Source organism: Equus przewalskii, chromosome 23, assembly GCF_037783145.1.
Source record: "Equus przewalskii isolate Varuska chromosome 23, EquPr2, whole genome shotgun sequence".
Classification (NCBI taxonomy): Eukaryota; Metazoa; Chordata; class Mammalia; order Perissodactyla; family Equidae; genus Equus; species Equus przewalskii.
Genome location: NC_091853.1, coordinates 13,914,738 through 13,929,518, shown reverse-complemented (window position 1 = coordinate 13,929,518; position 14,781 = coordinate 13,914,738). Strand labels below are relative to the sequence as shown.

General features: G+C 52.1%; 1 protein-coding gene across 1 annotated transcript in view; it reads right to left on the bottom strand.

Moving 5' to 3' along the window:
* LHX4 (LIM homeobox 4) overlaps positions 1–14,552 on the bottom strand; it is a 43,381-nt gene extending 28,829 nt beyond the window's left edge. The window contains exon 1 of the mRNA XM_008543656.2: positions 13,975–14,552. Within this exon, the coding sequence (XP_008541878.1) occupies positions 13,975–14,050 (76 nt within the window). The 5' untranslated portion in view covers positions 14,051–14,552. The remainder of the gene's footprint in view (positions 1–13,974) is intronic.
* Positions 14,553–14,781: the final 229 nt, after the last annotated feature.

The window sequence follows — 14,781 nt, the reverse complement described above, 5'->3', positions numbered from 1 at the left end:
TTCTCCTCCTGGCCACAAATGCACGGCGATGAGGGCGAGGATGTATGCCCATAAAATTTATTTCGAGCAAGGTATCTACCGGGAGCCTTAATATGATGAGTATTCAAGAGAGAATACATTAAGGCTAATGTATGCAGGGAAGGGCGGTGCGGAGCTCCGGAGGCTGGGAAGCCGAGACAGCCTCGCGTTAAGGATCAACACTAAAAGCAGACAGACAAGCCATTTCAGCCTCCGGCTCGCAGGGGATGCTCCCCGCTGGGTCAGGCTGGGCCACCCAAACTCGGGCTTCCCAGAGAGGGGCCTTGGGACCAAACTGGGGTCCTCTGGTTTGGCAAAAATGTCAGAGACATACTAAGGGGGCTTTTTAAGTTAAAAAATAAAATCTTCCCCGCTATATTCCACTGTAGATTGGGGGGGGGGGGGTCTTTTTTTTTTTTTTAAAGATTGACACCTGAGCTAACATCTGTTGCCAATCTTTTTTTTTTTTTTAATTCTTCTCCCAAAAGCCCCCAGTACACAGTTGTATATTCTAGTTGTAGGTCCTTCTGGTTGTGCTATGTGGGATGCGGTCCCAGCATGGCTTGATGAGCCACGGTGACATATCTGTGCCCAGGATCCTAACTGGCGAGACCCTGGGCTGCCAAAGCAGAGTGCTCGAACTTAACCACTGGGCCAGCCCTAGGGGGCATTTTTTGAAACAAAGATAATGTAGAAATGGTTTAAGAGATCCGTAATATACCAATAATAATAGTAAAACCAGGCGTCAAGAGCCTGGTATGAACTGGCCAGGTCCTGAATGTATATTTCCTCAATAATCCACACACCTTGGTCAGGAAGGTATTATTATCACCCTCATTTTGCAGATGAGGAGTGGAGCCTCTGAGAGGTCAAGCAGAGTGCCCAAGGTCCCACAGCGGGAGAACCAAGATTTGAAAACAGCCTGTGCTTAAGGTGGGCTAATTTGACCTGAGAGCCGGGGGTCTGAGATATCACCTCGCCTGGGTGGCTCTCCCCTGTCATTTCGTGGAGGAGAGATGGAGTCGTAGAGACAGTCTCAAAGCTGCTGTGTGTACAGTGACGAGGGGACACATGAGCCACTGGGCTTGCACTCCCTAACAATTGGGCAAATGGAGATGTTTGAGGCACAGATTTAGATCCGTCAGGCAGAGTATGCATGTGTTGTATGGGACAGACACAATGCTCAGGGGAGGGCTGGACGCAGGAGCCCCTGTCCCCCTGGTCCCCTCCACCCAGCAGCAAGGTGCCAGCTAGTGGACAGCATCTGTCACGTTCAGATTCATCCCTGCCTGTGAGGGGGTGGAGACTTGTGAACCCAGACCCCACACTTCAGGTGACAGCACCCTGTGCAATTATTTAGATTAGTGTGAAATGTAAGCAAGCTATCCAGAAATTTTTCAAAGAACAACAAAGTCTTTATTTTTTTCACCCAATAAATTATGCTTTTGTTTTTTTTTTTTTACAATTTGGAGAGACTGAACAGGACAGAGGTCTCCTACCAGAAATAAAATTGTAACCAAAATTTCCAAGGGGCAAGACGATTTCCAAATCCCTAGTGAACCCGACTTATTTCATGCGGCATTTGATATACGAAATTCCATTTTAGAAACTGGAATTTGAGCAGAGTCTTGGAGTCACTGAGATAAAATTGGATCTATAAACTCAGTTCCCAACGTGGGGAGTCATTTCATTTAAAATGAAAATTTGTATCTTATCTGCACACAAGTGTCCTGTGGTGATGCTCTCTGCTGGGCTCTACAAGAGTAAACTCAGCATGAAAACACAGCAACACGCCTGGAACAGCCAAGGAATCTGCAGAGACGCGGCACAATACATTCTCCTTCAGCAGGGCCCATCCACCAGAATCTTCTGTGCCCTGCAGAGTGACACGGCTCAAGGCACAGACTTAAGTCCACAGGGAGAGCAGCTGTGTGCACACATACAGACACCCTTGCTATCCATGCAGACACTCTCGCATACACTCACAAAGGCACATATTCACACATACTTACAATATACATAAAGACACACATAACACAGACACACTCACATAGACACACATAGGGAAGTACAATCACCAATAAACAAAGACACACCCTGAGACATACACACTCATACATACACAAAGGCACCCACACATACTACATTCACATAGACACACAGACACACACACACATATTCACATATACCCAGACACACATACACATACTCATATGTACACAAACACACAAATGCCACAGATACTTACACACACTCACACATACACATAAATAGGCACACACACACATCCTTACACACAGGCTGAGGCATCACCATTCTGGAAAAAAAAAAGCCAATTCTTCTAAAGTCAAACTCTGTGGAAAGAAAGCCATCACCGAATGCGGGAGCTGTCCAACCCTGGAGTGGTGGGGAGAGTGGGCAGTGAGTGAAATAGGAAGCTAGGAGGAAGTAGAAACATTCTGTTCAGACACTGTTTTGGAAAACTATTGGGGAATTTGAAAGTTTTCAGTTCTGTTTAGAGTTTATATCTTCATATCTTTAGGTCTGCCAAATTGTTTATAGTAAATCCTGGATCAGAGTCTGAGAGACCTGGGTTCAGATGCTGATTCTACCATGTATGTGATCTTGGACAAACTGCTTAACCTCTTTGAGCCTCAGTTTTCTTATCTGTAAAATGAGGATATCCAGTCACTCAGGGTAGCCGTGGGATCACATCAGACAGCGAGTATAAAACATCTAGCCTCATAACACCTTTGTCCAAGCTCAGTGGTCAGCTCTCTTCTCCCTTCTGTCATGGCCAGTCACCAACCAGATGAATTTGTATATTTAAAGTGTATCAAAATTATTTCATGCTTCATTATTTCCCAACATAATTTTTCCCTCCCTCACTGCCCTCCCGATACGCACACAACACTCAAAACTCTCCTCCATCCCCTTAGTTCCAAAGCACCTGGAAGATGTACACCCCTTTCTAATCAACATAATCCCAGAGTATAAACACAGATAACGAAACATTACAAGGTTCGGTCTTTTCGGAATAAACGAACCTGGCAGATTCTTTCCTCCACAGAATGAGGGCAAATTTGCCAAACCTTGGTCCTTTCCCTCCATGTGAATGGTGAGGACATGGTTGGCGGGGGGGGGGCCCACCAACTACCTAACCTCACTTCACTTTTGCTGTAATGTATTCAGGTAAGAGTGCACTGAGTTCAAATTAACATCGGGGGCTTCTGGCATTTTTCTTGGAGACATCTAAATGCCTAATGGACAAGTGACTATTTCTTATTTCATAAGAAATGGCTAAAAACCCTTTGCCTGTAGACATATCTACTTCTTCATCAAGGAAGCTTATAAACCCCACAACATGATGCCCAGCCCTCAAGTCACTGAAGTACCACAGTGGGGGTGCACAGGGCTTATTTTTCAGAGCGGCCCATCAGGAAATAGATTCCATTTTAAATTCCCAAATTCCTCCAGGAGTAAAGCTTCAGAAAGCTGAGAAATAGGAAATGGAAGAGATCAAAAGGTCTGATGTGGTCCGTGGTAGACCAAATTGCCCCTCCCCCCGTGGTGATATATAATAAGCATTGTGCATATTTATCCCCCACTCGAGTTTCTTCATTTCCAAGAGACTGCCCTCAAGGAACCGGGGACCACCATCACACATTTCACAGACAGTTTGTGTGTGTTTGTTTGATCGATTTTAATTCTTTGAAAAATGGTGTTTTCTATCTCTTTGGTCATAGATGATCAATAAACAAGGTGAGGAAGAAATTTTTTTCCACTAAAGAGACTAACACTAGACCCAACACACTTGACAATGACTTCTAAAATGTATTTAAGAAAGTGCACCTTTCTGGGGAAATGAATTAGAATTTCAGATATTTCCATTGGAACCATAATGCTGATGAATACTGTAATATTTTTAAAATTTTAAATATTTTTAAAAATATTAAGTTACTTTGTACTGAGAGGAATAATCTTCATTTAACCACGCTCGGAGCTCAGATTAATATTTTGTAAAATTTGGACTTTGATGCACCATCCTGGAGTCCTGGGGAGCATTGCTTTTTAACTGCCTTTTGGACAAATACAGTTGCTTTTTTTGTTTCATAATTTGACTTGACACCTAATGCCCTGGACAAAGTTTTCCTTGCTTCTTTCATGCTACAGAGCTGGGATCCGTGGGAGATGCTTCCAGAGCTCCCTGTTCACAGACCCCACAATACTCCCTGTCGGCTTGGCCATCCTCTCGGGATACCCAGGAGCACTCCGGCCCCCTCAGGGCAGCTCCATCTGCAAAATGGGGACCGGGATCCTGGTCTTTAAGATCACCAGCCCTCTGAACTTTGTGAAGTACTTGCCAATCTGCAAGTTCATTTACTCTTCCCAGAGTCCTTGTGAAAAGTGAACTTCTGCACTTAAAAGGGCTTCCCTAAGCGCACACAGTTGGGAGCCAAACTGGGGCTAGAACCTTCTTTTTCTCTGGGACAGATTCCGGAGCTGACTGAAGACCATGGTTTCCAACAGTGCCCACCAAAGCCACCTCTATCTGGTGGTTCCCCCCCCAAATCCTTTTGCTGGTAACTTCACCCCAGGAGTAAGTAGTTTTTTGAGCTCTGTCTTAACATTTGACCAATGTATGTTTCGGAAAATATGTAATTTTATTTATTTAAGGTTCTTTACTGACTACAAACTGAAAGGAGAAGACAAACGGGGTTTTAAGGAAACACATATACAATTGAGGTATTATGCAAATGTTTTTCTTGGAATTCTCCATTCCTTTGCCACATATGGGGGTGGGGGGAGGGGACAACAGCCAGTGGCAGACATCGCTGCTCCTTCACCTAAGGCTCCCTGAGCGAGTAAGCAGGAAGATGGTTTTGAAAAGGCAGGCTGGGGAAATACTCTCAGTGGGGGCTCATGGATTTAGTCTCAGAATGACTAATTCTAAAGTGTGTCAACGTAAGGCCACAGGACAGACCAAGTATGGCCCCGTGGCTGCCTAAACTCATGCCTAAGTTCTGGAATATCCAAGTCTAAGAATTATAACAGAGGTATAGTTAAACTACAATTAAATTAATTGAAAGTCCTATTACTGGATACGTATTTCAAAACTAAAACTTCCCAATTCAAAGTCGCCACCATCACCACTAACAATAAAATCCTGTTTTCTGATCACAACTCCCCTTTTAAATCACCTGATAATTGTCAGTGAAGGAACCAAGGACTAATTCATCTCTGCAGCCCACACGCAGGGTCAGCCTGAGACCCAGGATGCAGTTTTACATGACGAATCACGACTAGATGTGTCTGGGGTTTTTTTCCCTCCTGGCTCTTTATTTGCCATTTCCCTATTGAAGACAATTCATTTTTTACCGAACATTTTATAGCTTCCTTTTTTATATTTTTCCTTATTTTAAACCAATGTATCTTGAAGAGACCATAACATAATTTTCCAAAATGTTTTAGAAATTTCCTCTTAAGGGATCTTTGTAACCTAGTGGAAGAATCTCATAAACAACACAGCTGAAGCACAAAATTCCCATATTAATTCTTTAAAACAAGGAGAAAAGGCACATTGAATTCTGTGGCATTTTGTGATGGCAATGACAGCGCTAAACATAGAGATCTGGGCCAGCCACAAAAATATTGGGGAAACTCTAATAGAAAAAAAACCTGGCATTACATTTAAGGTAAATTATATTCTCTACTATAATTATACTCACTTAAATGCTTTAAAAATACATCAATCTACACATCTTACCGTCTTATCTAATTTCTAGTTTTTTCTAGTTTGTGTTGACAAATGACTAATACCTAGAAAAAAGTCAGGAAATCTTCACATCAGAAATGATCATATGGAACATTGTCTTTCCCCTCCACCTCTCCTCCAGGTACTATTTATTTCATTCGGTGATTGGGGGTCCCTTTGAAAATCTCCTTTGTTCTTTTTCTGCCTAGACAGCTGAAAAGTAGTAACCTCTTCAATAAAAGATTAAATTCAAAAGTATCCTGGAGATAATTTCGATGTTACCATTTTAAGGCTGAATTTGGATAACATTTAATAGAAGGAGTCCCTGTAGTAAATAAAATACACAATGTAAATATGTGTTTGCAGGCATAGGCTTAGCTTCTAGATTAGATATTGACACAGAATTAGTAATCTTCAGTAGAATATTGAATATTCTCAGTAATTGCAAATAAACCAGAAAAATCACATTAAACAAACCCATCACAGTGTATGGAAATGCTGGGGACACATCTCTATTTCCACTCCATTTTCACATTTAATCATTGCTAAATCTTCGCAATGTATTTTTCTGATGTCTCATTCTGTAGCAATATTCCATATGTTTGGCAACCTCTCCCTCATAAGAAGAAACTTTCAATTAATTTGGCTGCAAGTTTTGTCTCTATTAAGCTATTCCCGAACCAATCCTTTAACCCCCTAACATTATAATTAAAGCAAATTATACTTTAAAGGCATTGGGGGGTGAGGTACCGCAGTAAAACATCTGTGGCTAAACCCAGCCTGACAGAGGGAGCGGAGTGGGGAGATCTGAGAAAAGAAATCCACCAAAATAACAACAGGAGTCAGGACTTGCCTCCCAAGATGATTTTCCTGTCCGCCACTAATACAGTTAACCCAAAGTACATTTTCCAAGGGGGAATCAATTCCAATTTTGCCAATTATACCCAACCTGTCCACCTACTCCCAAGGGCAGCGCCTCAAAATGGTTGATTTGTGCTCCGTTTTGATCAGGGCTCTGCAAAATTGAGGACTAAAAAAGGTAAAACCTCACAGCGGCATCTATTTTTAGCTGATTTCCTCCTACCACAAACAACAATAGCCCAGCTCCAAGGCAGCTTCTGTCTTGGTCCCAGAAATGGCCCTTTTCTCGCCAGGCCACTAGAGTGAGAGTGAGGGACCTCACCACCCTGCAGCTTGCTGACGGCTCACCCCCAACGAAACCCCTGTGCAATGAATTCCTGCACAAACCCCTCTTCCTCCCACAAAGACCTCACAAAGGAAGGAAGGAAGAGACAGAGGAAGGGAGGGAAGCAGGGAGGGAGAAAGGAAGAAGAGAAAGAGAGACAGAAGGCAGACATTTAAGCCAAGATGGAATTTTCCTAAAAGCTGTAGACGCTGTTGGCTCACATCTGTGTTATGGGCATTGTTAACACTCACTCCAGGAAGGGAGAAAAGGCAGAAAATCATTACAAAACTAAATCTGCACCCTCCTATCGCCGCCATCTCCAAACCCAAACCCTACACTGTAATGCATCTGGTGCGGCCACAGCAAACGGCCCCTTCAGTCCCTGTCCAACGTTGGGTTTCTCAAAGTGGGTAACAGCACCCCTTCCCTCCTCGCATCAGCTAAACTGGTTCCAGGTCTCTGTACAGCCCAGAGCTTCTCAGCTGGAATCCCCATAAATTTCCCTAATTGAAAGAAATGACACAAGGTCCCTCCATCCAACTCCACCAACCCTCCGCCATCCACGACTCTTCAATTTGGAGGAGACTAGTTTCCCAGCCAGAGAAATCCACCAAATATCCCGCACCCCTGACCAAAACAAGGGGCTCAAAGGAGATTTCCCAACAACGTGATAGAGAGAAAGGTTAGCCCCTGTTCATTGACTTTCCATCGCTGGACAACTGCAGGTGCGACCTTCCCTCCTCTTCAGCCACCCGCCTCCCCAGCACCAGCGCCTCTCCGGGTTCTGTCTGCTAATGCGGGGCTAAGTCCTCACTAATTGACGCTAGCGCAGAGTGAAAGGGCACTAAAATCCGAGGTAAATGGGAAGTTAGGACAATGGAAATATTTAGGACTTGAGGCTGTCTACACCTGGTCAGCGGGGTCATCAGGTCACTGTGCAAAATCCAAGAAGCTCCCGTGGCCGTGTTTTTGTTACTCAATGGGAAGAAATTGCTTTGCCGGTCTTCCGCCTCCCTCGACCCCCACCTCACCGCCAGCAGGACTCGATTTTTAAAAACGCAGTCTCCAAGACGTCTTGAGGACTCGCGTCGGTCGCTCTAATCCCCAGAGCATTCAGCCCACATTCTTGCCTTAACCTCGCTTTGTTTGTGGCGTGTCGGGAGGCAGGCACACCTAGCTCTGCTCTTCCCTCCTGTAACTTCCCGCCGCTCCCGGTTTCATCCCGCCCTGGCTTTCCTGGTAACTCCTCTCCTTCATGCTTAGTTTCACTCTTCAGATCCCTTTAAACGACATTCGCCTGGCCTCTAAAAACAAGTTTTAAAAAAGAAAAAACCCCATCCTGGAAGAAGCCAACCTCTGAGCGCCTGGGTCCCAGGCCAGCCGCGGCTTCCCGTGTTCCGCGGGCGCAACCTGCGGCCCGCGCCATTTCGCCTTCCCGGGCGCACAGTCATCAACAACCTCCCCGGGTCGAATTTCATTTACTTCCTCGGCTGCCCAGGTAGAGACCTCGGCTCCCGAGCCTGCCACGTTTCGCGCGCTCGTCCAGATCCGCCAAGCTCTGGAAGCAGGGCCGGGAGCCGAGGCTCGAACTCCAGCAGGGCGCGCGGACCCGCTCGCTGCCTCCAGGCTGTGCGCAGGAGCCGCTCCCAAAATGCGAGAACCGCTTTCCAAGGGTTAAAAAGTCACCGAAAGGCTCGTGCCGCCGGCGTTGGGGTTTAGTTTTGTCTTCCCAAAAGCTTGGCGCGAAATGGGTCTGGGGAGGAAGGGAGGTTTCACCCCGGCCTCCCCTCTCTGGGCGCGCTGTCCGCGCTCGCGCCCACCGCGCCTTTCCCTGCGGAAAAAGTCTGCCACCTCTCCGAAGGGGCAGGAAACGGGTCCCCGGCTTGGCCTATCCCAGCTCGCTCAGTGGCGCTCAGGAGAGTAAGGCAGCAAAGGAACGGGCAAGGCGGATGGAGGGAAAGGGCCGAGGCGCAGGAATGCCGAAGGATGTGCGCGGTGGACGCAGAGGCCGTCCCTCCCTTGGTCCCTTCGCAAATACGACCTCCACCCTGGGCTGCGGGAGGCGGTGTGCGCAAAGCCGGCTCTCCCTGAAGAGCCGCCCTGTCCGCACCTGCCTCCATCGGCAAGACCTCAAAATCCCAGGGTGCGCGTCGAGCGAGCGCTCAGCACCCTGCGCCGCCGGCAGGTGGGCAGCAAACGCTTGTTGAAGGGGTTCATCGGCAGTTGTCCGGGCCACCCAGGCCGGCCCCTGCCCGCGGGGCGGAGGAGGACCTCTGCCCCGGTCGCGGCGAGGTCACGCAGGTCGCGCTCCCAGACCCGTGGACGCCGCTCCCTCCCAGCCCCGCCTGGCTCTGGTTTTCTGCCAGGCTGGACCACGACCAACTCAAGTTAGGTCTTCCTTCCTCTTCTCAGTCCCAACTTTCCGTATTCCCTGGACACTGGGGACCACTCGATGCAGACCTTCGCCCCTCCCCCGCCCCACCTGCCTGTTCCTGTCCTGGTTAAATCGTCAATTCCGCGCCCTGAGCGCCCTGGGACTGCGGCTTCCCAGGAGGGCTCCCCTCCACCCTCACTGCCCTCTCTGATCTGAGGCAGTGGAACGCAGGAGGCCGGAGCCCGCTCGCCCGGCGGGCGCCCTTGGCCATCTGCCGCCCCAAGCGTGGCGTTGCCGCGGTCACCCGGGTTTCTCCAAATTGCTTTCTGGGTGGTGCGCAGCTCTGGCCCGAGACTGGGGCTGGATCCTCGCGCTTAGAGAATCCGAATCCCCAACCTGCGAGGCCCTAATGTACTAGCGGGGACAGCCAGTCTGACCTTTAAAAGTTGGCTCTCGCCTAAAAATATTTCTGTGATGCGGGGAAGGAGGTTTGCAGTTTTGGGGGCTGCTGTTTGAATTTCTGGATGGGAATCTGCTAGAATCTCAGTATCTCTCTTTGTGTATGTGTATATATATCTATTTTTTCATTTTTACCCCCGGCATCACGAGAAAAGGCAAGAATGGAAAGAACAGCGAATCGCTGCTCCAGAGTTTGAGAAAACTTTCGGTCCGGGAAATGAGTCCATTCCACCAGGTAAGAAACGGCCTGTAAGAGGGTGGTAACATCGGGGCCGCGAATTCTGACACGAACGGAGCTGGGAAATTTACCCCATGCACCCCGCAGGAGCCCCAGGAAGGGAAGAAAGGATAGTGGGACGTCCCAGAGAAGTCCTTCACCCAGATTCTACCAAATACAAAATCAAATACCCATTTCCCACAGCGTCGGGGTTCGCAAGAGCTGCAAGAAGTAGATATTTTAGGGGACAAGGAAGGAACAGGAGACGCCTTAAGCCTGCTCCCCATTTACCACCCCCAGCCTGGACCGAGCGAGCGGGTGGCTCCTTCCTCCTGCTCGAGTCAGCCCGCTCTCCAGCCAGCAATTCGGGGAGCCGCCGCTGTCGGTCGTCCTTTCCCTCGGTGCCCCGGGAGACTACGTAGGAGATGGGCCAAAACCGAGGGCAAGGGGCAGCTAAAACGCCCACCTCCCGGTATGTCCCGCACGGTTCAGAGTCGTCTTGGCCCGCAAGAGGGCCAGCAGGACCCAGATGCGGGAACGGGGGTGGGGAGGAGATTGTTGAATTCCGGGAGGAAAGAACTTCGGGGCGGGCTTGGGAGGCGCTCACCGCACCAGCGCTGCCCGGGGTCCGGCGCTGTGCGGACTCGGACCTTGGCGTTCCTGCAGCCCCGAGGGAGGCGGAGAAGTCGACCCGGGCGGAGGCAGACGGTGCCCAAAACGGGAAAGATCCGCGACCCTAAATCATGGGCCGAGTAGCCGGCACCCACTAGCTTAGGACGAGGTCTCCTTCTGAACCTATCCACTCGGCCGGAAAAAACCACCGAACTCTTTCAAGGGGGTCCGAGGCCCGTGCTGGACACGACCCCGAGGGTGCCACCTCCTGCCACTCAGGGCAAGAAGCCAGAGTTTTGTATTCCTTAGAAAACATTAACCCGAGGCGGGAGCGGAGCTGCCCGGCTGCCCTGTCGGGTCCGAGAGCAAGGGGGTGGTGCTCTCCTCTCTACGCCGAGATGCTCTCAGGATCGCTCCCAGCCTCCTCCCGCCCGATTCTTCCCGAGCTTCTTGCCCAGACCGACGCCCCTCAAACCGATGCAGACCCCCAAGCTTGTCCCGGGAAGTCCGAGCAGGGCGCGGGCCCGATCGGGCCGCCCCGGGGCTGTTGGAACCACGAGGATCGGCCCGGCCCCCAACCTTTGCGGGGTGAAGCAGGAGGAGGGCGACCGCGCTGACCACGAGTCTGCCCGGGAGCGAGCAGTGGGGGCGGCGGGGGCCAGAGTGTAAGGGAGAAGGCCGGCAAGAGAGAGAAATTATTACATTACTTGCCGGTTTCCTGGAGGGAATGCGCCTCACCCATCCCCAAATAAGCAAAAGAATATTCTGACTGCCGAGGAAACAAACTGGATTCAAACTCCTTCTAAAATGCCCCTAGAGGCCGTGGCACCAGAGGCACCGAGGTTAGGGGATCCCTAGATCTGCGCCCCAAGTGCTCCATTTGTGGTGGCTCATAGTGAAGAAGCCCAACATGTGTGTGTGTGTGGAGGAGGGGGGGGGGCAACTCAAACCTTCCAGTTGGCAGGTTGGTGGGACCCCGGTGGGAGAGAATTTTTGTTGGCCCCCTGCCCAGGTTTAAACACAGGCAGACCTGAAAGTACCCTTCTTCCTCCCAGAGGCCCAAGGGTTGTCCCCCATCCCCACCCCCACATGGAGTTCTTAGGCCACTGGGCCCCATGTCCCAGAAAATGAATGGCTGTATGTGTATGTGAGGGAAGCACACCCCACCTCTACTTGGTTCCCAGCACCAACACCCTAAGAGCCAGGGGCCACATCCGCTGCAAGGGGGTGAGTGCAACCCACACACATCCCCAAAGGAAAACAAATGGGGATCCCCAAGTCTTGAGGCATTGGGTCCCTCAGTTTGGGCTGGTGCCTCCTCCACTCGAGGCCACAGAACCAGGGCAAGACAAAAGGAAGGACAGACCACTTGCTCCTGGTTCGGCCTCGCCTCCCTGGGCCGACGGGACGAGAGTCCCCTTCTCTACCTCATTAAGTTTTCCACAGGAGAAACCCAGACTGGGAGCCCTGGCGCAATGGAGCTCTGAAGGCGAGTTCTAGGCATTTTAGGAAATCGCGTTCCCGACGTCGAAATCAAAGTTGTCTCTGAGTAAGAGAAGCAAAAAGTGACAATCTGAGAGAGTGTGTCTGCATCCCAAGAAAGGCCGTCGGAGCAGAGCACAGCATCCTCGGTTGCAGTCCTAACAGGCCACCTACGGACCACAACTGTAAACGCAGAGACGCACGGCGTAACAAGGACTGGAGTCACACACGCCTTGCGCCCACTCACACACCCCTCTCACTCGAGCAGAGCCACAGTCAGCTTAAGGACTTGGAGCCCCTTTGCCAGAGTCTGTGTTTTGGTTCTTGCAGGGGCTGAGAGCCCGCTCCCTCCCTGCCTGTGTGTGTGGGGGGGGGGGGGGCGTAAGGGGGCAGTGAACCCCCAACGTCCTCTACGAACACATCTTAGTCAGCAGTAAACTCCCCAAGGCATGGCGCAGCCGTGGAACTGTTTGCTAACAGTTGACAAAAAAAGACACAAAAGATAACTGCAGGAGAGAATCAAGAAACAATCTAAATAGGTTTGGGTGAAGCTGTCCTCTTCTAGTCCCTTCTCAAAAACTTCCCAGGGAAGCCTGGGACGCACGCTCGCCAGCCTGCCCTTTTGAGACACGGCCAGGGCAGAAACCCTGCCTTGGAGAGCCGGGGGGAAGGAGGGCGCGCTCGTGCGCCCTAGTTCGCAGGTAGGCACCTCCGTGGATGAGCCGATCCTTGCTTAAACCTCGAGGATGTAGCGACCGCTCCACTAGAGAAGTCCCAGGCAGAAGCACGGCCCCTTGGCAAGCGGAGTGAAGGAACCCTTCGTCTCCCCACGGTGCCCAGGGGCGTTCCGCAGAGCCCGCGAGCCTGACGCACAGGACACACGCGGCGCCCGCCACGCGCGCGCGACGCCCCCGGACCTGCTTGGCGCAGATTCTCCATCCGAGACTCTGTTCCGGAGTGAGAGACAGAGACAGATTCTCTCTGAAAAAACCCCTGCGCGCACACACCCACACAAACGCAGAGACCTGAGGATAAACACTCCCCGAGCTGCAGCCGCCTTGCTAATTTCGGACGCGGGAAAGAAAGCCGGCGGGCGGGCGACTGAAGCGCCCCGCATCCTTGTCTCTCCCCTTCCGAGTCCAAGCCATCCTGAGAACCTGCCCTCTCCTGCGCAACGGCTGTACCCCGAGTTCATAACTTCGTCCCGGCTCTTCTCCCTCCCCTGCATTCCTCGGCTAGCTGGAATATGGCGAGTGGACTTTCTCACTAGGAGCAGGCAGTCCCTGGCGGCGCAGGCGGCGGGCGCAGCGGGTAGCAGCAGCTGAAGACGCACCAGGCGCGCACGCCCTGCGCGCGGGGACAGAGCGTGTGGCCTGGGCTTCCGCGCCGCCAGCCCTGGGGGCGGGGGACGCGCTCTCCAACTTCCCGCCAGCTGGGGTGAAGTTGCATAGCGGTACTGGGAGCTTTGACCGTAGCCCCGAGGAGGAGGGGGAGAATGACTTGGGGGGACCACCCCAGCCCTCAGGCCTGGCCTGCAGCTCCTTCCCCTCGTGTCCCCAGACATCACTCTCCCCAACGCTCCTAGAAAAGCCATGGGGCTGGGGATGCGGGGTGAGGTACCCCTGGCTCGCCTCGAGCATGATCCGCAAGGCTTTCACTTTCGGCCCCAAAAGCCAAGAGCCAGGGCCTTCAAACACACTCTGGCCGGTGCCCCTGCCCTCTGACTGCCTCTGCCCCCAGGCCGCCGGCCCCTCGCCCCACCCGGCCCCTTCGGTCTAGGCTCCGCACAGCAACTGGCTCGCCCCGCAATGGCCAAGGGTGCTGGCTGTCTTGTTATCAAATTAAATCAGCGAGAAAGGGGGGAGTCTTACGTTGCATCGGCACACCAAGCATCTCCGGGAGCCCCTTGACAGCCCCCTCCGCGGGGACAGATGCGCTCTGCATCATCTCGGAGCGAGAGCCAGCGAGTCGCAGTCTACGGAGATCTCTTGCTCTCTTGCTCAAGCTGGATTCAGAAATTTGAAAATAATAATAAAAAACCCAACCAGGCCGCCGAAGTCACGGTGGAAGCCGGACCCTCCGCCTCTCCGGGAGGATTCCACAGGCTGGCTGGCCCCCTCCCCCCGCCAGTCCTCAGTCTGTTTCAAATCCCTTTGATCTCGTTCTCCCGGGTTGGTGCACATCCCGGGTTGAGGAGACGCCGTTGCTGCAGCTCTGGCTTTTTTCCCCTCCTCCCTCCCCCGCCCGCTTCTCTCCCCCTCCCCCTCCACCCTTCGCGTGCCGGCCGCCGGGGAGGCCGCGGTCACCCAGGCATTTTGATTCATTCACACTGCAGGAGCAGCCGTGACGTCGCTTTCCGCAGGGAGGCCCGCCCTTCAGCCAATCCCCCGACCCGGCAGCGGGCGGCGGACCCCGGCCGGAGAGGGGGTCCTGGAGCCCCAGGGGAGCCGGCCGCGCAGGAGGGCGGGGCGGCACGGAGCGGGGCGGGGCCTCGCGCCCGTTCCCCGGCTGCCCGCGGTGCGGGCTCGCGCCCCGGTATAAATATTGCGGCTGGCTCGGCCGCGGCAGCGGGCGGTCCGGGACGGCGGCGCCCGGCGCCCGCAGGTTTCCGAGGTCGTCTGGGGGTTCTGGCTCCAGCCAGCGGCTCTCCTCCCCGCCCCTCCGTTGGGACCAACAGG